The sequence below is a fragment of the Scyliorhinus canicula genome, chromosome 3 (assembly GCF_902713615.1).
Source record: "Scyliorhinus canicula chromosome 3, sScyCan1.1, whole genome shotgun sequence".
NCBI classification, from domain to species: domain Eukaryota; kingdom Metazoa; phylum Chordata; class Chondrichthyes; order Carcharhiniformes; family Scyliorhinidae; genus Scyliorhinus; species Scyliorhinus canicula.
Window position 1 is genome coordinate 227298355 of NC_052148.1, and position 26549 is coordinate 227324903.

Consider the following 26549-nt stretch of genomic DNA (forward strand, 5'->3'; position numbering starts at 1 on the left):
AAAGTGGAGAGATAAGGAAATGGACACACATCTGCGTGAGAGCATGAGACAGAGAGAGAGAGAGAGAGAGAGAGCGAGAGACACACAGAGATAGAGAGAGACACACACAGAATGAGTGTCTCAGGGTTCAGGTAAGATAGGTTTGGGAACCAAGAGCTAGTTTCATGCAAAATTATCTGTGTATTGTAATCAGTGCACTTAAGTGTCATAGTGTTTACAGTCCTTCTTGTCATGTGTGTTTTTGTTTTAAATTAATAAATATTCTTGATCAATTATTCAAGCAACGGCTGGACTATTCCTCACTGGACTGTACACCATTCCTCACATTATACCAGAAAAAAACACATGCACCACTATGAACCAGTGTTTCAAGTTACCCTTCTGGGTCTTGGGATATTCTTACATTTAACATCAGCGTGGTTTGTAATACGCTGGCAAAGTGGCACTACCAGGGGGCTGTGCCAGGAATGGGCCCTTCGGAGCATCCTGTGAGGAGGTTCCCCATATCTGTAAAAGGTGAGTTGCTTGTGTGGGTGTGGTCACCCCAACGCTTGTTGAGGTGGGGGGTGGGGTCACTGACGGGGCACCCCGATGTTTGTGCAGGGGGTGGGGATTGCCCTGACGCTTGTAGGAAGGTGGGGGGGTCACCTCGATTTAAAGATGGCGCCCCCATCTCTGTGGATCCCGAATTGCCGGCTCTATCAGGCCCTGCTCTGCAAGTGTGACAGCAGATATCACGCCCACAGATTATTGTGTGCACAGAGACTCTGTTGAAAAAAACTCAGTTATGCAGCTGGAGGACTACACGCCGATTTTTATACTGAACCCGACTGAACGATGGCACAAAGTCAGACTCGGAGTCTTTTGCAGTTCTGCCACCAAGGTTGTGACAGGACATCAGGAGAACCCCCTATAGAAGTACAGCCCTCTGTATTAGTAAAATCCAAACACTGGTGTTAAGTCGCTCTTTATTTTTGATACATTTATTGTTAAAAGTCACAGTTATACCTGTCTCTGGGTCCATACTTAATATATGACAACAGCAATTCTTATTTCTTCCTCTATTGTTTGAGAAACAAATGATCTTTAGATTTCATCCCGGTGTTTACTACAAAACCATCACATTTGAACTACATTTGAGAATGAGAAAACTGCTGAGCCCCAATTTCAATTATAATGTTTAATATCAAAATACTGCAAGCATTACGTCTGCTATTAAGTACAGATAAAAAGCCATTGATTTATAATATCCAACTACTTCTGACCAAGGCATTTTCTAATTTTTAAAAAATAATTTCCACTAATTGTAATCCCATATTATAATGAAATAGTTTGTTCCATCTCCAGATAAACTTTTTCCTCCAGAGCTTTAAGGGCAGGCACCTAAAACAAGTGAAAGAATAAGCAATCAAATAAGATTATCAGCCACCAGGTTCAGTTAAAACACTCATATTTATATTAGTCCCAATAATCCGCATACCTCTAATATCAGCCCGCTGGGAACCTCCACCAATGACTCAACTGCCTGATTGCGGTCAAAGGAAGAATCCTTACTGCAATTAAACGCTCAGGCACCAATGCCTCGAAAGGCACAACTCAGCTTTTAGCCAGAGCAGGGGCAAGGCACTGCAATATTGGGCAGCCACTTTTAAGCACTTTAGCTTCCCACTCTAGAACAACCTGATCTTTGCAAGAAGCATCTGATTTTGTTAGGAGTCCAGATTCACATGCAAAGGTCAGGAGGCTGTGATTTCACTTAGTTTGCCAGCCTCCTGGAAAACCCAAAGACAGGATTTCCCTACCCCCCCAACAGGTTTGTGATGAATGGATTTCTGCCCCCAACAGGTACTCTAGGAATTTTTAAATCCTTGACTCACTGTTTTGGATCTATGTCTAATTATCATTGTGATCTTACATCACTGGAAATGCTCCAAATCATTGGGTCATTGTTAATTCTTATTATTATCATAAAATACTGAGGGCACAGAAACAGCAACAATCAGGAGGAGAAAGACCATGTATCTTTGCTCCTCCAAGGGACAGAAAGCCTTTTGGACTATAGACGCGATTTAAACCATTATTAGCATTCAGCCCATTGAGTCTGCTTCACCATTCAATAATGGATGCTTCTTTTTAATCCCCATTTTCCTGCCTTCTCCCCATAACCCCCGATTCCCCTATTAGTCATGTACCGATCTACCTCTGCCTTAAAGACACTCAATGATTTGGTCTTCACAGCATTCTGCAGCAAAGAGTTCCACAGATTCACCATATTCACCATCCTCTGGCTGAAGAAATTCCTTCTCATCTCTGTTTTAAAGTATCATCCGTTCAGTCTGAGGCTGTGCCCTCAGGTTCTAGTTTTTCCTACTCGTGGAAACATCCTCTCCATGTCCACTCTATCCAGGCCTCTCAGTATTATGGAAGTTTCAATAAGATCCCCCTCATCCGTATAAACTCCAACGAGTACAGACACAGGGTCCTCAACCGCTCCTCATATGACAGGCTCTTCATTCCTGGGATCATTCTTGTGAACCTCTTCTGGAACCTTTCCAAGGCTAGCACATCCTTCCTTAGATATGGGGCCCATAATTGTTCACAATACTCCAAATGGGGTCTGAACAGAGCCTTATACAGTCTCAGAAGTACGTCATTACTCTTGTATTCTAACTTCTGGACATGAATGCTAACATTGCATTTGCCTTCCTAACTGCCGACAGAACCTGCACGTTAACCTTGAGTGAATCTTCAATTAGGATACCCAGGTCCCGTGGTGCTTCTCATTTCCTTAGCCTATCCCCATTTAGAAAATAGAGTATGCTCCATTCTGCCTACCAAAGTGCATAACCTCACACATTTCCACATTGTATTCCATCAGCCACTTCTTTCCCATTCTCCTAGCCTATCCAAGTCCTTCTGCAGCCACCCAGCTTCCTAAATACTACCTGTCCCTCTGCATGTCTTTGTATTATCTGCAAACTTAGCAACAGCGCCCTTAGTTCCTTCTTGCAGATTGTTAATGTTAATTAATCATTAATTAATGATTTGATGGAAATGAAGCAGAGTCCCATTTTGGGATGGCTTAGCAGGGTATTTCCCTGCACTGAGAACGATCCCGCTATAAACAGAACTCTGCTTCATTTTGGGGTAACGGTGAGGAACGGCCAGCCTCCGGATTCCACTCAATGTCCCAACTTACCGATTACGGGCTCCTGGAGTCCCCCAGCACACCACTGCCAGTCCGGCACCTTGGCTGTGCCCATGCCAGCCTGGCAGTGTCACCTGGGCACCCTGACGTGTCATCAGGAATGCCAGGGTACCACCCTGCTGAGAGACCGACACCCGATGGCTTCCAATCGCCTGGTCCACGTTTGTGAAAACCAGTGCTACACAGTGCCACGGCGGGGTCTCCAGACCGTTCGATCCCGCGCCCTGGGTAACTCCAGCATAGATATATTCAAGTAAAACTAACTACTCACTTGAATATGCAAATCTGGATCTTGCGAGATTTAACGGTCTCATCGCACCACCAGGACAGGTGCAATGAGGCTTAGATTGTGCCTGTTATAACCTGCCTGCTTACCATTGGCTAGGGACTAATGGCAATCCCACAATCCTTTGGGAGTATGAGCTTCCCCAATGAGGGGGGTGGAGAAATCATTAACAGATTCCCTGTATAAAGCTGGCCAGTTTGGAACCAGCTAGAGAGAGGAGAGTGAGCAGCAACAGTGAGTGCTGCTGTTGTGTATAATATATATGTTATTGCAAATAAATGTTATTTCTTTCTATCCTTGAACTCGTGCTGGATTCTTCGTGGCCCTTACAAAAGCGCCCTATATCTTTTCCACCAATGGAAACAAGATACAGAGGAAGTCAATATCAGGAGCTAACACCCCAGGATATGACCGCCATATCAGAAAAAGTTCAATGACCCCCATCAAGGTGAGAATTGTATTCACAAGTCCATCACCTTCTGCCCCACTAGTTACAATACTCCCTTGTCTTTCTTCCCTTCACACTTCCACAATCACTGCACTACACTCAGTGGAGTTCCTTGTGTGAGTACACGCACGTCTCTCTGAACATCAGCATTTAGAAATTCATCTTTTTGAAAAGTATTTCACTTTTCTATTTTTACTATCAAAATCAATAAACTCACAACTTCCCACATTATTGCCGGGATTCTCCATTCTGGAGCATAAGTACTCCCGCCAGTGGAGAATTGAAAATGGTCTCCGCTGGCTCTAGGAGCGGGGCCCGGTATGCCAGTCTCTCCCCTTCACCATGTTAATTTATGCATGGGGAGGGTGCTTCCCCACAGTGCAAATCCTGCACCCACCCCATCCCCGCTGACAAGTAGGGGCATGATCTCTCCCTTCACCACCCCTACATCAAAGAAATAATGGGTAACCCCTCACAGCATGCATGAGGGTGGCGCCCGCACCCCCCCAGACCCCCCATCAAAACCCCAACACAGCCCCTTATTTTTCACAGCAGAAAGCACTTAGCTCCTTTTGATGGGCTGAGGAGCTGTCAGTCACAGCAAGAGTGCTTAGAAATATTGTGGTTTGCATCAAAGCAGGGTACTTGAGATGCATAGAAGTGTGAAGGGAAAGTTAGACAAACAACCCATCAAGCACCTGTCTTTGGAATAATAAAATTGTCAATCACTGGCAATGCAATGCATTGCTGTGTGAAATTGAATATAGGATTGGCATTTCAAAGTCTATCCAGAGATTTGAAGCTCTTTGAAGTGCACTTGGCTTTTGAGGAAACCTCCGATACTTGTAACAGTTGTCGCTTTAAACACTTTTGTCTAAGGCAGCAGATGTTAGTGAAGGGTAAATGAAAATACAACGATCCGTCTCCCCCCCCCCCCCCACCCCCCCCCCCCCCCACCGTCCCCCCAATAATAGTGGGCCTGTAATTAGCTGCTCTGGTAGGAACAAAAGCAGTACAGAGGACGGATGCAATAAACAAATCATGACTGCGGTGAGGAAATTAGACCCAAACTTGCGTAATGCATAATTTATGATCATAAAAGAAAACTGGACGCAGAGAGTTTAATCCTTTTGGGAGAACCAAGGCAATGTAGGTGCAGTCCGTGGCACCTTAATCCTGTGGAATCCTGCAATATGTTCTGCTTCGCTCTGCGCATGGGGAAAGACATGGAGGATGTTGTGTTGGTGGTTCGTTCCACAGCTCTTTGTTTCTGCAGCAGACTGTATACTGAGAGTTCTCACTGTTGCAGCCCAAAAGATGCCTTTTGCATAAATGTTAAGGTCACTGTAACCTGGTCAGTTACAAGCAGTTCTATCAAAGCCCTAACATTAAGCTCAGTTTCTGATTGCAGTAGGTGGCATAGACAGTAATAGCCTCTTTTTTTGAAGCAAGGGGATTACAGTTGTACACAGTAAAGCTGATTGCTCCCTGATAATCCTCTGTGGACACCACCTTCTGTGAAATGCCCTTCTCCTCCCAATTCTTCAAGTTGCTTCCTGCTCTTTACCACCTCCTTGCTGGCCCAGTTCTTCCTCCAGTTCTAAAGGCAGCTCTGCCGGAGCACACATGACTTCAACTGTACAGGAGGCAGCAATATACCACAGCAGCAAAACCTTTAGAGAAGCCAGAATTCAATTTTCTGAGTCAGAAAACTGACCAATGATTGCCCTCAAATGATAAACCAGCAACCAACCTATATTTAAAGGGCTCTTCTACGACATGGTGTTGTTGAAGGGTCCTAGGTGGCTGCCAACATCACGAGTTGAGGGGCGAGTTTATTAGTATTTGGTCAGATATAGAGGCAGTCCAAAAACATGAATGGGTCTTATGAAAAGCATAAAATTCTTATTTTAATGAGAAATTGAAATAGTTCTTATGTGACTCCTGCATACCTATACCAAACCACCATATTGAATGTTTAGGCACATATGATGCCCCAGCAAATCAGGTAGAGCAGCACAAGATTTCTAGACACATTTTCCCAATTTCATGCATTCGGGGCAGCACGGTAGCATGGTGGTTAGCATAAATGCTTCACAGCTCCAGGGTCCCAGGTTCGATTCCCGGCTGGGTCACTGTCTGTGCGGAGTCTGCACGTCCTCCCTGTGTGTGCGTGGGTTTCCTCCGGGTGCTCCGGTTTCCTCCCACAGTCCAAAGATGTGCGGGTTAGGTGGATTGGCCATGCTAAATTGCCCGTAGTGTCCGAAAAAAAAGAAGTAAGGTTAAGGGGGGGTTGTTGGGTTACGGGTATAGGGTGGATACGTGGGTTTGAGTAGGGTGATCATTGCTCGGCACAACATCGAGGGCCGAAGGGCCTGTTCTGTGCTGTACTGTTCTAGTGTGGGTTATTGCCTATCGGAGGATGGATATTGTGTTTCTGGTCATTTTTAACAAATCTTGATGTTACTTACCGGATTGTAGTACTGGTTCAAACTGCCCAGCGAGGCAAATCTCTTCCTGTTTCTGACGAACAATGCGCTGGATATTTGGTGGAAGACCAAGTGGGTTGCGGGAGAAGATGATGGCATAGCCGTCATCACAAGTTCCATCATCCTTCAGTCTACGGCAGGCATATGTAACGGCATAGCTATCATAGTCAGTGTCAATAACCCAATAGTGATCACCTAGAGAGCAAAATTTAAAAACGGATACTGATAAATACTGATAATTCAAATCTGATACTTTTACATCCAACGTCACTGCTTACAACTGATGCAAGGTGAATCTTATTGTGAATATGCATCACATTGAAATTTAAAAGGAAATAAAGTTTTCAACTTTATAAGAGAGTAAACCTTCTATAATAATCTACCATTCACTGTACATCTGATAAATGAAAACTTCATGTTAAATCGGCACCAGCATTCTGAATGAATGAAGAGCTATTAAAAAGATTACTAATTCATATGACATAAAAGATTAGACACGACTCTCCATAGTTACTTGAACATAACATGAATTTGACTCTAGGATGTCTGCAGGTCATTTGAACATCTGCTACTTAAATTGATAGGTAGTGAGCACTGAGAAAAAGTGAAGTGTGTGGTTCAATGATTAAACAACTCTCTTATGTTCATTATTTAAGGACACTAAGTAAGCTGCGCATGTAAAGGAGACACATCCTGAGTGAGACACAGCCAGAGTGGGAATTGGAACTTGGTAATTTGGTGTAGTGAGGTACTTCGGTGCAGAGTGGGAGAAGGTGCTTTATCACTACGGTTTTGTTTTCTTTCTTCTGGCTTGTAACTGTTAATCTGCAGGGAGAGAACCACAGAGCATCCTGGTAAGGTAAGTGATTTTTATTACCTTTTCAAATTGTGTGTGTGTGTGGGGGGGGGGGGGGGGGGGCGGGGGAACTGAAGTGACATCACGGTAAAGCTCTGACCTGATTGGCTGGTTGGGAATCTGTTAATTTTCAATAAAATTAATATTGCAAAACAAATCTACTTGATTAACTAGATAGTGGAGTAACTAAACCTGAGGGCAAAGATCGGTATTTAGCATTTAATTTTGCAGTAAAAATCCAGCGTCAGGACCATACAGTTAACTGTAACTCAATCTAACAATAATTCAAGTGTTCATTTTAAATTAATTAACTAGTGCTTAAATGTCACTCAGCGGGGTGCAGTGCTCCAACTGTGAGGTGTGGCAGATCTGTGACGCTTCCAGCGTTCCAGTTGACTACATCTGCAGCAAGTGTAACCAATGGCAGCTCCTCACAGACTGCGTGGTTCGGTTGGAGCAAAAATTGGATGCACTTAGAAGCATGTAGGTGGCGGAATGCATCATAGATAGGAGTTATAGAGATGTGATCACACCCAAGGTGCAGGCAGAGAGATGGGTGACCACCAGAAGGGGCAGGCAGTCAGTGCAGGAATCCCCTGTGGTTGTCCCCCTCTCAAACAGGTATACCGCTTTGAATACTGTTGGGGGGGGGGGAGAAATAGCCTATCAGGGGAAAACAGCAGCAGCCAGAGCAGTGGCACCACGACTGGCTCTGATGTTCAGCAGGGAGGGCCAAAGCACAGAAGAGCAATAGTCATAGGGGACTCTTTAGTCAGGGGCACAGATAGGCGCGTCTGTGGATGTGAAAGAGACTCCAGGATGGTATGTTGCCTCCCTGGTGCCAGGGTCCAGGATGTCTCAGAATGGGTAGCGGGCATCCTGAAGGGGGAGGGCAAACAGGCAGAGGTCGTGAGACATATTGGTACTAACGACATAGGCAGGAATGGGCATGAGGTCCTACAGCAGGAGTTCAGAGAGCTAGGCAGAAAGTTAAAAGACAGGGCCTCTAGGGTTGTAATCTCGGGATTACTCCCTGTGCCACGTGCCAGTGAGGCTAGAAATAGGAAGATAGAGCAGCTAAACACGTGGCTAAACAGCTGGTGTAGGAGGAAGGGTTTCAGTTATCTGGACCACTGGGAGCTCTTGCGGGGCAGGTGTGACCTGTATAAGAAGGACAGGTTGCATCTAAACTGGAGAGGCATAAATATCCTGGCCACGAGGTTTACTAGTGTCACACGGGAGGGTTTAAACAAGTGTGGCAGGGGGGTGGGTACCGGAGCAATAGGTCAGAAGGTGAAAAAATTGAGGGAGAATTAGGGAATAGGGCCAGTATGACTCTGAGGAAGAGCAGACAGGGAGATCCCGCTGAAAACAGCAGAACTGGTGGCCTGAAGTGCATATGTTTTAATGCAAGAAGTATAACAGGTAAAGCAGATGAACTTAGAGCTTGGATTAGTACTTGGAACTATGATGTTGTTGCCATTACCGAGACCTGATTGAGGGAAGGACAGGATTGGCAGCTAAACGTTCCAGGATTTTGATGTTTCAGGCGGGATAGAGGGGGATGTAAAAGGGGTGGCGGAGTTGCGCTACTGGTTAGGGAGAATATCACAGCTGTACTGCGGGAGGACACCTCGGAGGGCAGTGAGGCTATTTGGGTAGAGATCAGGAATAAGAAGGGTGCAGTCACAATGTTGGGGGTTTACAACAGGCCATCCGACAGCCAGTGGGAGATAGAGCAGCAGACAGGTACACAGATTTTGGAAAGGAGTAAAAGCAACAGGGTTGTTGTGATGGGAGACTTTTACTTCCCCAATATTGACTGGGACTCATTTAGTGCTAGGGGCTTGGACAGGGCAGAGTTTGTAAGGAGCATCCAGGGGGGCTTCTTGAAACAATATGTAGATAGTCCAACTAGGGAAGGGGCTGTACTGGACCTGGTATTGGGGAATGAGCCTGGCCAGGTGGTAGAAGTTTCAATAGGGGAGCATTTCGGGAACAGTGACCACAATTCAGTAAGTTTTAAAGTGCTGGTAGACATGGATAAGAGTGGTCCTAGGGTGAATGTGCTAAATTGGGGGAAGGCTAATTATAACAATATTAGGCAGGAACTGAAGAACCTGGATTGGGGCGGATGTTTGAGGGTAAATCAACATCTGACATGTGGGAGGCTTTCAAATGTCAGTTGAAAGGAATTCAGGACCGGCATGTTCCTGTGCGGAAGAAGGATAAATACAGCAAATTTCAGGAACCTTGGATAACGAGAGATATTGTAGGCCTCGTCAAAAAGAAAAAGGAGGCATTTGTCAGGGCTAGAAGGCTGGAAACAGACGAAGCCTGTGTGGAATATAAGGAAAGTAGGAAGGAACTTAAGCAAGGAGTCAGGAGAGCTAAAAGGGGTTATGAAAAGTCATTGGCAAATAGGGTTAAGGAAAATCCCAAGGCTTTTTACACGTACATAAAAAACAAGAGGGTAGCCAGGAAAGGGCTGGCCCACTGAAGGACAGGGGAGGGAATCTATGTGTGGAGCCAGAGGAAATGGGTGAGGTACTAAATGAATACTTTGCATCAGTATTCACCAAAGAGAAGGAATTGGTGGACGTTGAGTCGGGAGAAGGGTGTGTAGATAGCCTGGGTCACATTGAGATCCAAAAAGATGAGGTGTTGGGTGTCTTGAAAAATATTAAGGTAGATAAGTCCCCAGGGCCTGATGGGATCTACCCCAGAATACTGAAGGAGGCAAGAGAGGAAATTGCTGAGGCCTTGACAGAAATCTTTGGATCCTCACTGTCTTCAGGTGATGTCCTGGAGGACTGGAGAATAGCCAATGTTGTTCCTTTGTTTACGAAGGGTAGCAAGGATAATCCAGGGAACTACAGACCGGTGAGCCTTACATCAGTGGTAGGGAAATTACTGGAGAGAATTATTCGAGACAGGATCTACTCCCATTTGGGAGCAAATGGACGTAATAGCAAGAGGCAGCATGGTTTTGTGAAGGGGAGGTCACGTCTCACTAACTTGATAGAGTTTTTCGAGGAGGTCACAAAGATTATTGATGCAGGTATGACAATGGATGTTGTCTCTATGGACAGCAGTAAGGCCTTTGACAAGGTCCCTCATGGCAGACTGGTACAAAAGGTGAAGTCACACAGGATCAGAGGTGAGCTGGCAAGATGGATACAGAACTGGCTAGATCATAGAAGGCAGAGAGTAGCAATGGTGCTTTTCTGATTGGAGGGCTGTGACTAGTAGTGTTCTGCAGGGATCAGTGCTAGGACCTTTGCTGTTTGTAGTATATATAAATGATTTGGAGGAAAATGTAACTGGTCTGATTAGTAAGTTTGCGGACAAAACAAAGTTTGGTGGAATTGCGGATAGCGATGAGGACTGAGAGGATACAGCAGGATTTAGATTGTTTAGAGACTTGGGCGGAGAGATGGCAGATGGTGTTTAATCCGGACAAATGTGAGGTAATGCATTTTGGAAGGTCTAATGCAGGTAGGAAATATACAGTGAATGGTAGGACCCACAAAATTATTGACAGTCAGAGAGATCTAGGTGTACAGGTCCACAGGTCACTGAAAGGGGCAACACAGGTGGAGAAGGTAGTCAAGAAGGCATACGGCATGCTTGCTTTCATTGGCCGGGGCATTGAGTATAAAAATTGGCAAGTCATGTTGCAGCTGTATAGAGCCTTAGTTAGGCCACACTTGGAGTATAGTGTTCAATTCTGGTCGCCACACTACCAGAAGGATGTGGAGGCTTTAGAGAAGGTGCAGAAGTGATTTACCAGGATGTTGCCTGGTATGGAGGGCATTAGCTATGAGAGGTTGAATAAACTTGGTTTGTTCTCACTGGAACGAAGGAGGTGGAGGGGAGACCTGATAGAGGTCTACAAAATTATGAGGGGCATAGACAGGGTGGATAGTCAGAGACTTTTTCCCAGGGTAGAGGGGTCAATTACTAGGGGGCATAGGTTTAAGGTGCGAGGGGCAAGATTTAGAAGAGATGTGCGAGGCAAGGTAGAGGGTGCCTGGAACTCGCTGCCGGAGGAGGTGGTGGAAGTAGGGACGATAGTGACATTTAAGGGGCATCTTGACAAATACATGAATAGTATGGGAATAGAAGGATACAGACCCCGGAAGTGTAGAAGATTTTAGTTTTTTCGGGCAGCATGATCAGCACAGGCTTGGAGGGGCGAAGGGCCTGTTCCTGTACTGTACTTTTCTTTGTTCAACTGCTTAAACTTAAGTTCTCTCTCAGAAATAATTTCAAAAATATTCAGAAAGTTTCTTTGCACTACTAATATGTTCTTCTAGGAAATATAACCTTTTCTAATAGGATAGACATGAGGGATATAATTGCAGGACAATTTATTTACTCGTTACGCTAATTATTTTTGCAATAAAGGTTAACATACTATTTGCTTTCCTAATTGTTGCTGAATTACATGTTAGGTTTCTGTGATGTGTATTAAAGAAAACGCAGATCCCTCTGAATTCCCAGTCTCTCACTCTATAAAAAAGAACTACTTTTCCATTTCTCCTACCAAAAAATGAATAAACATTACAAATATCCATGTTATTTTACACCTGCAAGTTTATTATGAACAAATGGAGAAACATGGGGCTGGATTCTCTGCCCCGCCACATTTCTGCCCCGACCCGCTGGTGGGATTCTCCGTTACGCCGGCCGGTCAATGGGGTTTCCCATTGTGGGACAGCCACATGCCGTCGGGAAACCCCGGGTGCTGCCAAATGGACAATCACGCCAGCGGAGAATCCCTCTCATGTTGTTTGACTTAACCAGCTATACATTCCAACATTTGGCTGATCAAATCAAGTAGCATGTTCCTTTGATCTTTGTAATAGGCAGAGTGCAACCCTTTCTGGCAAAGTCTACTGTTAGATGTGATTCTGCGATTGGACAGCCCTTGCTGAATAATCCTGAGTGTGCTACGTAGCTCATGTATACGGGCTGAAAGCGACATACATTCCCATGCAATTACCTATTCTTTGCAAACACAAGGAATAAGATCACCTTTTGTCCTTTTCTGAATTAGCTGACTTGGCATTCAGCAATGCCCTGGCCAATCAGAATCGACTTGCCAACTAATTAACACTTTTACTCCAACAGAGAAATTGTTGTGACCATTTGAAATTTGGCATTCCTACATTTGTCCTGATGAGTGGAAGATGAAAATCTTCAGCAACGTGTCTCTCTTTTCAGCAATATTCTACCAAGTGACTGTTTTTAAATAATGTTGATGAGTGGGCTGTCCTGCAATTTGGAACAACAGTGTGCTGATTGAGGTCAGCACATGTTGAGTGAAGTAATGGAGGAGTTCAAAATGGGTCCTGCAAGGAACATAGATCCTAATCTACATAATAACTTTCGTTTGGAATGTGGCCTGTGTGCACTATTACCAGTCACTTTTCCTTTCATAGCAATACGGTGGCAGCAACTTCTGGTCAGATGTGCTCCTTTCGGGTTAACCAAATAAACTAAATGAACAAATTGAGGGATAAATTAAAAGATAGCCCCATAAAGGGGTACTGCATCAGAGTAAACATAATCTCAAAGGAAACTTAAAACATCAAAACAAAATGTGATTAAAGGGGTCGATAAAACACCCCAGTCCCTTTGGTGCCCATTTGGCACGGAAGGTCTCAAATCACAGAAGAGAGGCAGACAGCCAGGACATACAAACTCCTTGACCGCCCACTGCCTGTACCTGTTAATGGCCAGCATGGCCACGCCCAGGCCCAACATAGGCCTGGAGTTGTTGTGGTGTAAGGACTCCATTAGTTTTCAGATGCTGTTGAATGTAGTTGGGATACAAATTATCCAGCAAAGCATAGCTGTCAAGAGCTATCCATGAAGGAAACAGAGAAGCAGTAAGAAAATTAGATATTAGGGTTAATTGGATTATTAAACCATAAATAAGTCACTATAAAAAATATGAAAACTACAAGTCACTCACCTCCACTGGACAGGTACCTTGCCAATCCCCGATAAGCCATCTCCATTTTTCCTGGGATGTGAGGATCAGGTATGTTATACTGAGCTGTCATATCTGCACAGATCACCCAGAACCTACCAGCAAATGTGCAATCATTTAGTTGATGCAGAAATTAACAGTCACCAAGCTTAGGTCTGAGTAATAGTGAAAATGTATTTTTCCATAAATCAATACTTCACATCAGAGGATTTACCTGATTAAATTAAGTAAATACAGAAGATGCTGCAAATGCTCAACAGATCTTACATCATTAGAGACAACTGGGAAGTGGGGAGGGAGTGTAGTGTTGCTGGGAAAATGGGGGAAAGGCATCAGGCTGGTATCCCAATATTGCCCCACATCTTCCATTTTTCCCAGCGACTGGTTGTGCGCATCAATGACAGCCCACGCTGCAAGGGTGGGAAGGCATTGTAATAATTAGGGAACTAATCAAGAGCAGTTTTCTCAAGGCAATAGCTTTTTACCAGCAGCATTCGGGTAATATGCAGCAGCTGAAACTCGGCACGTTACAGGAAGCGAGTAAACTGTGAGCAATCAATGAAGCCTGAAACTGACAATTATTCAATTCAATACAGGGGGAAACGACAAGCCTGATAGCATCCGCAGGAGGTTCGGCATTAAAGGATTAGCTGATTGGGGCGCCTGGTGTTCAGGATAAAGAATTTACTGAAGGTTTCTGCCACATTATTTGACTCTTCAATGGGGCTGCAGACACTGGGCTCTGTGCCTGCAAAGGGACACGAGGTTCACACATTCTGACTTCAGGTGGACACCGAGGAGGAGTTGTAGTATTACTTAACTCAGTAACCCGAGGGGAAGGGCCAGAAAACAGAAAAGAAGCTCCAGCAAAGCAATTCATCCATGTGCAGCAGAGGGGACAGCCAAAATCCAGGGGCTAAAAGGTGGCAAAACCTTGGAGTACAATGCCTTCAAAGGTGGTGGTGGTTCTCCCGACAGGTGCTCACAGACTTTTGGAAAGAATACCGGAGGCATTAAGAATGGATGGACACCCATTGCAGTCAAGGTGGTTATTGCACTGAATATCTTTTTGTCCAAATCGTTCCAGGGGTCAAATGCTGACATCCGCAGGATCTCACACTCAGCCACCCATAACCGTATCACCCATGTGTAGAATGCTTTGTTGTTTTTTTTTTTAAAGCGTATTTTCACAGACAGTTTATTTTCCCTTTGGGGAATAATGAGGGTAAGTGGTGGAAGGATTCCTGATCTGACCTGCATTGCACACTCCTTGCATGGCCAACAAATCCCGGTGTTGGCTCGAACCCGGAGCTGCTGGTCCAGCGGTTGGGATGCCACTGCTGCGCTACAAGGCCTTCTACTTCACCTTGTATGTGAGAGGACGGACTGAATCTGGTTTGAAATGGAGGTGGGCTGTCAGGCCCAGGGGACAGGGGTTTCACCTCCATGGCAGCATTTTCTAAGGTGCAAGGCTTGATGGACTGAATTGACCACCAAGGCTTCATCAGACCAGACAGGTGTATTGGTGAATGGGAAGATATTCCACTCATTCAATGTGCAGCTGATATGCTATCATCACAAATGACTCTAAAAGTATGCCCAAGGTTTCTGAGCTGCTGTCATGACATTTCCATGCTAAGGCATCCTCACTGAAAAAGCTCCATGATTGACACCTAGTTGACAAGGAGTATTGGCTGATGACACCAGTGTGAAACCCCACCATAGAGGCAAATAAAATATTCAACCTGCGTTGTTTGGTACCAGGGCAATCATTAGGCAGACCATTGATTTGCTGAAAATATGGTTTCAGTGATGTGACCGGTCTAGGGGCTGCCCTCCAATATGGCCCCTCAAGGTCTGATGTATAGCAATGGTGTGCAGCACCCTGCAGAAAGGAGTGGAGCTGGCACTGGAAGAGGGTAATGACTGTCTCAGAGGAGGAGGAAGATAATGGTTGGCCGAGGGAGCAAGCCCATTCACAGCACCAGCTAATGCCCATGCCTATTGATCTGCATGCCAGAAAAGCCTGCAAGCCCTCACCCAGGCAAGATTCACTGGCGTGCAGGGCGTACAAGACTCTGGCAAGCCCTTGTGGCAGCAGGTGTGGTCTCAAGCAAATCTCCATCCCAAAATGCAGCTGCCCTTGCCTCAGGTTAATGACTTCTCATTCAACTAGACCCATCATTGATCTCAGATCCATGCAGCCACCAATGATCAATGTGCAATGAGGCACTAAAAACTACATGACACTTTGCAGGTGGCCAAGACAAATGGCTTCCTTGCAATAAAGTTACTCACTATGACACTAATGAAGACACCCAAATGAATCCTCCCGTTGTGTAACTAAGATTGCTTCCCCATTCTCTCCCGCCACATACCCGCCTCAGTGACATCTCTACCTTCAGCATAACCTCCATGGAGGCGTTGATGAAACGTGATACAGCCCTTCCCTGTCTCGCTTCCATTTCCGACAGAAGTCAATTCTCCCAGTCTACCCGGCATTAATCTTACTGCAGCTTCCGGGAAGGCTGCTGGCAAACTTTTAAGTCTTGTGCGATCATTTGCGCTCCAAGCTCTGCACCTGTCCATCATGCCTAACTCGACGGCAATCCTGGAGACAGGCTCTTAATTGGACGGCTGACAGAAGAATGCATCGGAAGTTCCCGCAGACACACATTCCCCACCAGAAAAAGCCCCTGCTAGCCTTGGAAAAACAAATTCATTAATATTCCTCCTCATGGTCCAGGTCAATGTCCTTTCTTCAAACCTTACAAAAGGCCATCAACCAGAAACATTAAACTCTTTTTTTTCTCCACATATGCTGCCAGACCTTTTCTGCTGATATTTCAGATTTCCAGCATCTGTTGTATTTTATTTTTATTCTAACTCTGGATATAGTTTAGATACTCCCTTTATGACTTGCTAAATATAATTATTATAACATTTAGGTTTAGTTATAGAATAGCAACTTAAAATGCTGTTCATTTGTCAAACCATACAAATTAAATGTATGTACAAACTGTCAAATCATAAATATTCAAAAGCCATGTACAAACAGTTAAAAAGTATTCATGGGGAATGTAATTTATTGTAATTAGGTGAATTCTATCTTATATTATTTTTTAAATGACAAGTTGTTTATTCTGACAATTATGTTCTGGTTACAACTCAATCTATGTTGTGGTTAGTCGACAGGATGCTGAAAGAGTTATTCAAAATAAGCAAGTTAAAGAAAAAGAAAACTATTTTGGAAGGGGTCAGGATCTATCTGAAGTTGGTGCCCAATGGCACTACATTGGAACTCACCCAAAAAGTTTCACCCTTCCCTTTGACAAAGCTGTCATGGTTCCTTCATCATCCACAAAGTATTCAGCCCAGATGTTGTCCTGAAGGAATAGCCCTTCTGGGTCTTTCTTTGCCACAGCATACCACTTCCCAGTGTACTGCAGTAAACAAAATGCAAAATCTGTAGTTAACTATCAACTTGTGTGCTTACAAAAAGTAACTAAAAGTAAGTTCATCATTATTTTTATAGATTTACTCTCTACTGAATCTATTTAGTTTATGAACATATCCTTGAAATTCGGTTGGGCACATGCCAGTGAGAAACTGGTAGAACCCCCAGAGAAACCTTTATTTAAGGAATCTCTCTGTAACAGCCATTTACACCATTTCTTTGAGTTTTTTGCTGAATTCTGGTGATGATTTTTTTGCCGGGGGGGGGGGGGGGGGGGAATCTCATCACTATGAAAACAACTGCATCCAAATAGCTTAATTTCAAATGTATTTTAAAAACAGTTTTTGTATTTTATACAACAAAAGCAGAAAATGCTGGACATCTCAGCAGGTCTGACAGCACCTGTGTGAGTGTGAACAGTGCTAATGTTTCAAGTCTGTCAAAGCTTCGTGAAAGATTCATCCAGACTGGAAACATTAGCTCCCTTCTCTCTCGCACAGATGCTGTCAGACCTGCTGAGATTGTCCAGTATTTTCTGTTTCAGGTTCTAGCACCCACAATAATTTGCTTTTATTTTGTATTTTTAAAAATGTTTTTATTGACATTTTCAACTTTAACAGTATTATAGTTTAACGTGTAAGGCACATGGTATTTACAAAGTAGCAGCTCAAGTGTGTCTGATATCTACAAGCCAGCTCGTGTCTTGACAACCAGTCCCCCGTCTTCCCCCCCCCCCCCCCCTCCCCTCCCCTTGTTGGAGGCATGCTCCGTTTATTCCCATCCTCCCGCTGGGGGTGTTGTTCTTTGTTGTTGAGGGGAGGGGCCTATGTGGCCCTTCCCCACCTCCCCTCACCCCCATATGCTTTGTTTGTGCCTTCTTTGGGATCCCTTCCCTGGTGTTTCATTATATAGAAACATTCATAGAAAATAGAAGCAGAGGAGGCCGTTCGGCCCTTCAAACATGCTTCACCATTCATTATGATCAAGGCTGATCATCAAGTTCAATACCCTGATCCAGCCTCCCCCCCCCCCCCCCCCCCCCCCCCCTTATTCCATGTGTGGCCTCACCAATGCCCTATACAATTTCAGTAAAACATCTCTATTCATATACTCAAATCCTCTCCCTATGAAAGCCTACCTTCCATTTACCTTCTTTACTGCCTGCTATACTTGCTCGCTTACTTTTAGCAACTGATGCACGAGGACACCAAGATCTGCCTGAGTATCCACTCTCTCTCAATTTACATCTATTCAAATAATAATCTGCTGTTCTATTTTTGCTACCAAAGTGGATAACCTCACATTTATCCACATACTGAATCTGCCATGCCTATCCCACTTAGTCAGCCTGTCCAAATCATGCTGAAGCATTTCCGCATCCTCCTCACAGCTCACCCTCCCACCCAACTTACAGCAAGCAATTAAAAAGGCAAATGCCATGTCAACTTTTATTCCAAGTGGATGAGACTAAAAGAATAAGGATGTCTTGCTAGTGATGCTTAGGGCTGGAGTGCTATGTGCATTTCTGATCCCCATTTCTAAGGAAGGATACACTTGCATTGGATAGAAGGAAGGATGTACTTACAAGGAAGGTTCATTGGATTGGGCCCTAAGAGCTGAATAAATCAGGCCTATTTTCTCTGGAGATGATCCCGATGACATAGTCAATATTCTGACGGTGTGACAGGGTAGACACTAAGAGGTTGTTTCCCCTGGATGAGGAAACTGCAAGACAGAAGCTCAGTGCCAGGATAAGAGATTGATTATTTAGGACAGGTGAGGAGATATTCCTTCACCCATTGGACTATGAATTGTTAGAAATCTCAACCCTAGAGGATTGTGGATGCTGCACCATTAGGTATTTTGGTCTCAGAGAATCAAGGGTAGAGTGGGTGGGAAATGGGAGTTGAGGCAGGAGACCAATCAATCATGATGGTATTGAATGTGGCAGCAGGTACGAAGGGCCATGTGGTCTGTTGCCGCTCCTATTTCTTATGTTCTGATGGAAATTGGGCTTTACATGACCCAATTTCTATGCCATAAAAATGTAAAATCTTGCTCATCTTTGCAACAAAAATTTTTAAATGATGGTTTTTGTGACCAAGACGTAAAAAAGGTTAAACAGAACACGTTACCCTTTTGTAGTCAAATCCATTTTTCACTCTGAACTGATCCACCGCACAGGAGGTAGCGAGGGAATCCTCTATAAATGAGGCAAGAACCATCAGGAAGACAAATCTGAAGTAATCCATCTTGTGAAAAACAAAAAGAACAACACGTTGAATTGAAATATAGTCTCAGCAATGCTGATCATGAAGCTATCACCCGGTTTATGAAGGAAACCAGCCATCCTTACCTGGTCTGGTCTGGCCTACCTGTGACTCTTGACCCATGGTAATGTTGCTGACTATTAACTGCCCTCTGAAAAGGCCCAGCAAACCAGAACGGTCAAATCAGATGCACTGCGACGGTTCAAGAAGCTACCTTATCAAAGGCAATAATTCATTTCAATTCCCTACATAACTTCATTACTGAAGTGTTGTTAGCTGTTCATACAAACATATTGGAATCTTTCTGATTCATAGAATCATAGAATCCCTCCAGGGCAAAAGGAGACATTTGGCCCATCGAGTATACACTGACCCTCTGAAAGAGTACCCAAGCTTAGTCTCCCGCCCTATTCAATAACCCCTTAACCTAACCTAGATATGTTTTTTGCACACTAAGGGGCAACTTATAATGGCCAATCCACCTAACCTGCACATCTTTGCATATTAAGTGGCAATATAGCATGGCCAATCCACCTTACCTGCACACCTTTGGATATTAAAGGGCAATTGATAATGGACAATCCACCTAACCTGCACATCTTTGGAACGTGGGAGGAAACCGGAGCACTCAGAGAAAATCCACGTAGATATGTGAAGAAAGTGCAAACACGACACAGACAGTGACCCAAGGGCCGAATTGAAGGCTCGTTGACACCGGCGTCGCTCACGTCGGTTTTGACGCCAGAGTCAACACGGCCAGGAATTTGTAGAAACCCGGCCTACATGCCCACCTCAGTCATTGCCTGAGCTCCACCCTACAATGCGCCGAGAACAACACTCAATATAAACGTAAACTCAATGAGAACTCCAACCAGCATAAACCCTAACTCACTGAGAACTACACCCAACGTAAATCCAAACTCACCAAAATATTCCACCCAGCGTAAACCTGAAAACACCGAGAACTCCGTCCAACATGAACCCCAACTCACCGAGAACTCTGTCTAACATAAACCCCAACTCACCGAGAACTCTGTCTAACAGAAACCCCAACTCACCGAGAACTCTGTCTAACATAAACCCCAACTCACTGAGAACTCTGTCTAACATAAACCCCAACTCACCGAGAACTCTGTCTAACATAAACCCCAACTCACCGAGAACTCTGTCTAACATAAACCCCAACTCACCGAGAACTCTGTCTAACATAAACCCCAACTCACCGAGAACTCTGTCTAACATAAACCCCAACTCACCGAGAACTCTGTCTAACATAAACCCCAACTCACCGAGAACTCTGTCTAACATAAACCCCAACTCACCGAGAACTCTGTCTAACATAAACCCCAACTCACCGAGAACTCTGTCTAACATAAACCCCAACTCACCGAGAACTCTGTCTAACATAAACCCCAACTCACCGAGAACTCTGTCTAACATAAACCCCAACTCACCGAGAACTCTGTCTAACATAAACCCCAACTCACCGAGAACTCTGTCTAACATAAACCCCAACTCACCGAGAACTCTGTCTAACATAAACCCCAACTCACCGAGAACTCTGTCTAACATAAACCCCAACTCACCGAGAACTCTGTCTAACATAAACCCCAACTCACCGAGAACTCTGTCTAACATAAACCCCAACTCACCGAGAACTCTGTCTAACATAAACCCCAACTCACCGAGAACTCTGTCTAACATAAACCCCACTCACCGAGAACTCCACCCAACCTAAACATTAACACACCGAGAACTCCACACAACGCAAACCCTAACACACCAAGAACTCCACCCAACATAAACCCTAACTCACCAAAAACTCGACATGATATAAAACCCTAACTCACTGAGAACACCACACAAAGTAAACCCTAACTCATCGAGAACTCCACCCAACGTAAACCCTAACTCAACGAGATCTCCACCCAACGTAAACCCTAACTCAATGAGAACTCCACCCAACGTAAACCCTAACTCACCGAGAACTCCACCCAACGTAAACCCTAACTCACCGAGAACTCCACCCAACGCAAACCCTAACTCACCGAGAACTCCACCCAAAGTAAACCCTAACTCACCGAGAACTCCCCCCAACATAAACCCTAACTCACCGAGAACTCCACCCAACGCAAACCCTAACTCACCGAGAACTCCACCCAAAGTAAACCCTAACTCACCGAGAACTCCCCCCCAACATAAACCCTAACTCACCGAGAACTCCACCCAACGTAAACCCTAACTCACCGAGAACTCCACCCAACGCAAACCCTAACTCACCGGGAACTCCACCCAACGTAAACCCTAACTCACCGAGAACTCCACCCAACGCAAACCCTAACTCACCGGGAACTCCACCCAACATAAACCCTAACTCACCAAAAACTCGACATGATATAAAACCCTAACTCACTGAGAACACCACACAAAGTAAACCCTAACTCATCGAGAACTCCACCCAACGTAAACCCTAACTCAACGAGATCTCCACCCAACGTAAACCCTAACTCACCGAGAACTCCACCCAACGTAAACCCTAACTCACCGAGAACTCCCCCCCAACATAAACCCTAACTCAATGAGATCTCCACCCAACGTAAACCCTAACTCAATGAGAACTCCACCCAACGTAAACCCTAACTCACCGAGAACTCCACCCAACGCAAACCCTAACTCACCGGGAACTCCACCCAACGCAAACCCTAACTCACCGAGAACTCCCCCCCAACATAAACCCTAACTCACCGATATCTAACATAAACCCTAACTCACCAAGAACCGTGTGTCGGTGGTGGAGGGAGTCTGATGTCTGTGGAAGGGATGCATCTGCACCAAGTTAGATTATCACTAACACACAAGGAGTGCTGCAATTGGCTTCAGTTCTCCTGGGTTAGAGAGGGGAAGATTGGCCAACGTGCCTTTTCCTGATGTGCAATCCAGTGATCAATGAGAGGAAGTGATGGAATACAATTGAGATTCCCGCCTAAGCTTGGTGTTTGGACAGCCTGCCAACACATGTATACATACATGTATACAAACATGTTTGTCTTGTATGAAGACTTGACTACTTGGTAGTGAAGCTTCAGGAAGCTGCTGGTGCTATGGGAGCCCTTTCCCCTGCTAGAATCCGTCATCCGTCTTCAGGAGATGTAAACTGCAGGTGGTTCAGTGAGTGCACAGTACACACATTGTTTTGTGGAATGTGGTTCTAACTAGAGTTTCAGGGTTTATTTTTGTTACACAGGTAATTAAACAGCAAAATTGAGACTGCAGTTCCAAAGAAAAATAATCACGAGCTGAACGTTAATGACCCATGACTTAGTAAAGAAACAGGCAAACAGTAGGCGAATTATCACTAAGAAACTGACTTCAAACATTACGTTAAAATAAAAATAGAAGTTTACTTCTAACAGTGGAGATTTATTCTTAATTGAACATTGCAGAGTAGTAAGGGCGTGGAATGCCCTGCCTGCAACAGTAGTGCACTTGCCAACATTAAGGGCATTTAAATGGTCATTGGATAAACGCATGGATGACAAAGAAATAGTGTAGATGGGCTTTAGAGTGGTTTCACAGGTCGGCGCAACATCGAGGGCCAAAGGGCCTGAACTGCGCTGTAATGTTCTAACTCCATCCAATGTAAACCTTAACTCACCGAGAAATCCACCCAACATAAATCCGAACTCACCGAGAACTCCACGCAATGTAAACCCTAACCTTGGGGCTGTTTAGCACAGGGCTAAATCACTGGCTTTGAAAGCAGACCAAGCAGGCCAGCAGCACGGTTCGATTCCCGTACCAGCCTCCCCGAACAGGCGCCGGAATGTGGCGACTAGGGGCTTTTCACAGTAACTTCATTTGAAGCCTACTCATGATAATAAGCGATTTTCATTTTCATTTCATTTCATTTCATTTTCATCCTACTCTTCACTCTACGGAACTGTAGTGCATCCTACACTCCATCCTAATGAACTTCAGCACATCAGACCTACACTTTAGATAAATGTTAACTCATCCAAATCACTAACATCTACAATTTATCCAGTGGAAAATCTTCTTTCCCATCACCTTCCAAGTCTCTTGAATCTCCATTGACTCTCCAATTATCTGTTGTTGATGTCATCAGCAAAGCCACAGAATGCATGGAAGCACGTTATAAATGTTGTATTCCAGGGATTACTAGGTAGTTCTGCTTAAATTGTGACAAACAATTTGAAGACACAGATATTTAACTCTTTGGTTGCAAAACTAGGAAATGTAGCATGTTTCATGGCGGCTATGATGGCGCTTAGAGATTAAAACTAGCAGCTGAGGCACGTGTGCACATTTCTGGTGCAAGTTGCACTGGGCCCCAAATTTCTGAGGGTGTTTCCACATGCAGAAAATGTACAGCATAAGGATGCCAAGCAGGCAGGTAATGATGCCAATCAATGTGCAACAGTGATTTCATGTCAATATTGTTGTTTTGGAGCTCAATGTTTCAATGTTCCAGCTAACAAGATCTCTAAATTGTGCACTATTGAACACAGGTTCAGCAGCAGAAGGGTTCCCATGGTTCCCCCGTCCAACCTGTGCTATTTCAAGTGATCATCAACTACTTTCAGGTTAGTTGCTGAGTCATTTCTACTGCTTTTTGCAACAAGTATACAGGTGCTTTCTGGGGTTCTTTACCATTGCTACAATCACATGTTTAGCATTGCTACAGTCTACAAGATGGAGTGCAATAGGTGCTGAAGGACTTTGGCCTGTCTTCAAGGCTTTCTGCGCAAACCAAATTGAAATATATAGAGGAGCTAAAGCGCAAATGGGTAATATAGGCTTCTATAAAACTGAAAACAATATCGTCACCAATAAGGAAATGGTAGACATGTTAAATAATCACTTTGCATCAGTATTTGTTGTTTTGTTTACCAGACTAATACCTGGAATGGATGGGTTGTCTTATGGGAAAAGGTTGGACAGATGAGGCTTGGAGTTTAGAAGAGTAAGAGGCGACATGATTGAAACAGACAAGATCCTGAGCGGTCTTGACAGGGTGGATGTGGTGAGGACATTTCCTCTTGTGGGAGTATCTAGAACTAGGGGGTCACTGATTATAAATATGGGTTCGCTCATTGAAAACAGATATGAGGCAAAATGTTTTCAATCAGAGAGTTGTGAGTCTTTAGAATTCTTTCCCTGAAAAGGTTGTGGAGGCAGAGTCTTTAAATATTTTTAAAGCAGTGGTAGCTAGATTCTTGTTAGGCAAGGGAATCAAAGGTTATTGGGTAGATAGGAATGCGGAATTATTTAAAATGGCGTCCTGATCTCCTTCTGCACAGGAGTTCTGGCAAGCGGCAAGCGGAACTCCTCAGTGCAGAAAATGGGAGGAGCTCCAAGTGTGGCCTCGTTGGGGAGTTCCACCGCTGAGGCTCCGAATCTACATGAATGGTAACAGAGACCCGTTCGATAGCATGGAGTTTCTCGGCGCTCCAAGTGCTGGCAAACACCCGGCTAAACGCGCTCATTATGGGACTCTGTTCCCATTCACGTACATCGCGGCCAATGTTAACTGGAGCATTGAGTGAGTGCTGGCATCAAACCAGTGCTACATTCTGATGGATGTTGTGATCTGCCTGTGCACACTCCTGACCGAACATGTGTGGGCCCTAACACACTCACCAATAAGGCGCCCAGCATTATTTTCATTAAAAGTGTGCACACACACCATGGATGGAACTAAGGACTGTCCACCCCCAAGGTCACAAAAACAGGTGACACATGTCTGCATTATCGCAAAATAAATTTTATACAGTAATAGCTAATAATAAATACCACCATAAAATTAACTCTACATTATACAAATGCATGATACATGATCATGGAGGGGCAAAGGGTAAAAGGAGAGCTCTATCTTGATAAAAGGAAGTTATTGGAGAAATGAGTTTTCATTCCACTGTATTCTGAGTTTGCTATGTGTTCTATTCACTCTGCACTCGCAAATTATGGATCAATCAGATCAATATGAAAACTTACTTCCCTTTGTGACCTACAATAGTCTCAACGCACTGGGAAAATAAAACAAATTAATTCCATGTCGAAACATGTTTCCAGCTCATTTTGGTTTTGTTTTTAAGCACCCACAGTGCCTAGTGAAGTAGATTGCTACATTGTGTGCCTAAATCTGGACTTCTAGCACTAAAATAAATTGACAATACTAAAACTACACAAAATATTTAATTTTCACTCGTACCTACTGAAACAGGCACTATATTTAATTATTTGTATTTTACATGCAGACGTAGTATTAGCAAAATAGTTTGCAATCATTCCACAAAGACATTTAAAAAATCTCTGGCAGTTTACCTGTTGAAGACAGAATTCCTGGTCTTGTTCGAATCAGCCAGTGTCTTTCTGTTTATTAAATTCGTCTGTAATCTAGGCTGCCTTAAATATTAATGAATAGCCTGACTAATTTGCTATTTTTGTCTATGTGCCCATGTAACACTTAATCATTTGTTAATCCAACTTGAAAAATCCCCAGGTAATCCTTATACAGAATTAGATGCTCACTGGTGACAGATGTGAAGGTGTTATATATCTGACATGCTTAAGCATTTATGTTCACTTCCAAGAAAGAATATTCGGATCGAATTATGGATGAGTTATTCTTAAAAATGAAATCATTTCACATTGGTAAAGAAACCCAGAGAACCAATTTTAACAGACTTTGAAGCTAAATAAGCCAAATTGTTAAATGTCACAACTCCCTGCTTGTTTCCTGTTGTTAAGACACCCTGGGTTCATGTGAGGTCGATTCGAGCACCACAGGCTCCGGAATCCCAACACAAGTCAATTGGCCAATAATTTGTGTATACATTCCTGAAATCTTTAGCCCTCAGCTGCCCAATAATTACTGTTACTAGGTGTGCAGGTTAAAACACAATTACTCACGAGTCCGGTGGTGGCGGCTACCCTCAAGATTTGGGGGCAGTGGAGGCGACATAGGGGAGAAGTGGGGGGCTCGATGGAGGCTCCGTTAGGGGGGAACCATAGGTTTGTCCCGGGGAACATGGATGGGGGATTTCGGGGATGGTATAGAGCGGGCATTAGACAGCTGAGGGACCTGTTTATCGATGGAAGGTTTGCGAGCCTGGGGGAGTTGGAGGAGAAATTTGGGCTCCCGCCGGGAAACATGTTTAGATATCTGCAGGTAAAGGCATTTGCTAGACGGCAGGTGGAGGGATTCCCTGCGCTCCCCGCGAGGGGGGTGAGTGACAGGGTGCTCTCGGGGGTCTGGGTCGGGGAGGGGAAGATATCCGATATCTACAAGCTTATGCAGGAAGTGGAAGAGGCGTCAGTAGAGGAGCTGAAAACAAAGTGGGAGGGGGAACTGGGGGAACAGATCGAAGACGGGACATGGGCTGATGCCCTGGAGAGGGTAAATTCTTCCTCCTCGTGTGCGTGGCTTAGCCTCATCCAATTCAAGGTGCTGCATAGGGCCCACATGACTGGGACGAGGATGAGTAGGTTCTTTGGGGGTGAAGATAGGTGT

At 44.4% G+C, this 26549-nt stretch overlaps 1 protein-coding gene across 1 annotated transcript; it reads right to left on the reverse strand.

Moving 5' to 3' along the window:
• Positions 1 to 1165: 1165 nt before the first annotated feature.
• On the reverse strand, positions 1166 to 25517 carry rbp4l (retinol binding protein 4, like). The gene is made up of 6 exons (XM_038792335.1): positions 25361 to 25517; positions 18881 to 18997; positions 16595 to 16731; positions 13271 to 13383; positions 6414 to 6626; positions 1166 to 1383 (listed from the first exon to the last, which is right to left on the reverse strand). Exons 2-6 carry the CDS (start codon positions 18995 to 18997, stop codon positions 1370 to 1372), a joined length of 594 nt encoding a protein of 197 aa, XP_038648263.1. The 5' UTR covers positions 25361 to 25517; the 3' UTR covers positions 1166 to 1369.
• Positions 25518 to 26549: the final 1032 nt, after the last annotated feature.

Excerpts from the sequence above, each read along its gene's own strand:
- rbp4l (XM_038792335.1), bottom strand. The coding sequence starts at position 18,997 with ATGGATTACTTCAGATTTGTCTTCCTGATGGTTCTTGCCTCATTTATA. Across the intron at positions 16,732-18,880 it reads ATGGATTTGACTACAAAAGG|TACACTGGGAAGTGGTATGC; the intron begins GTAACGTGTTCT and ends TGTTTACTGCAG. Across the intron at positions 6,627-13,270 it reads AAGGTACCTGTCCAGTGGAG|GTGATCACTATTGGGTTATT; the intron begins GTGAGTGACTTG and ends TTTGCTCTCTAG.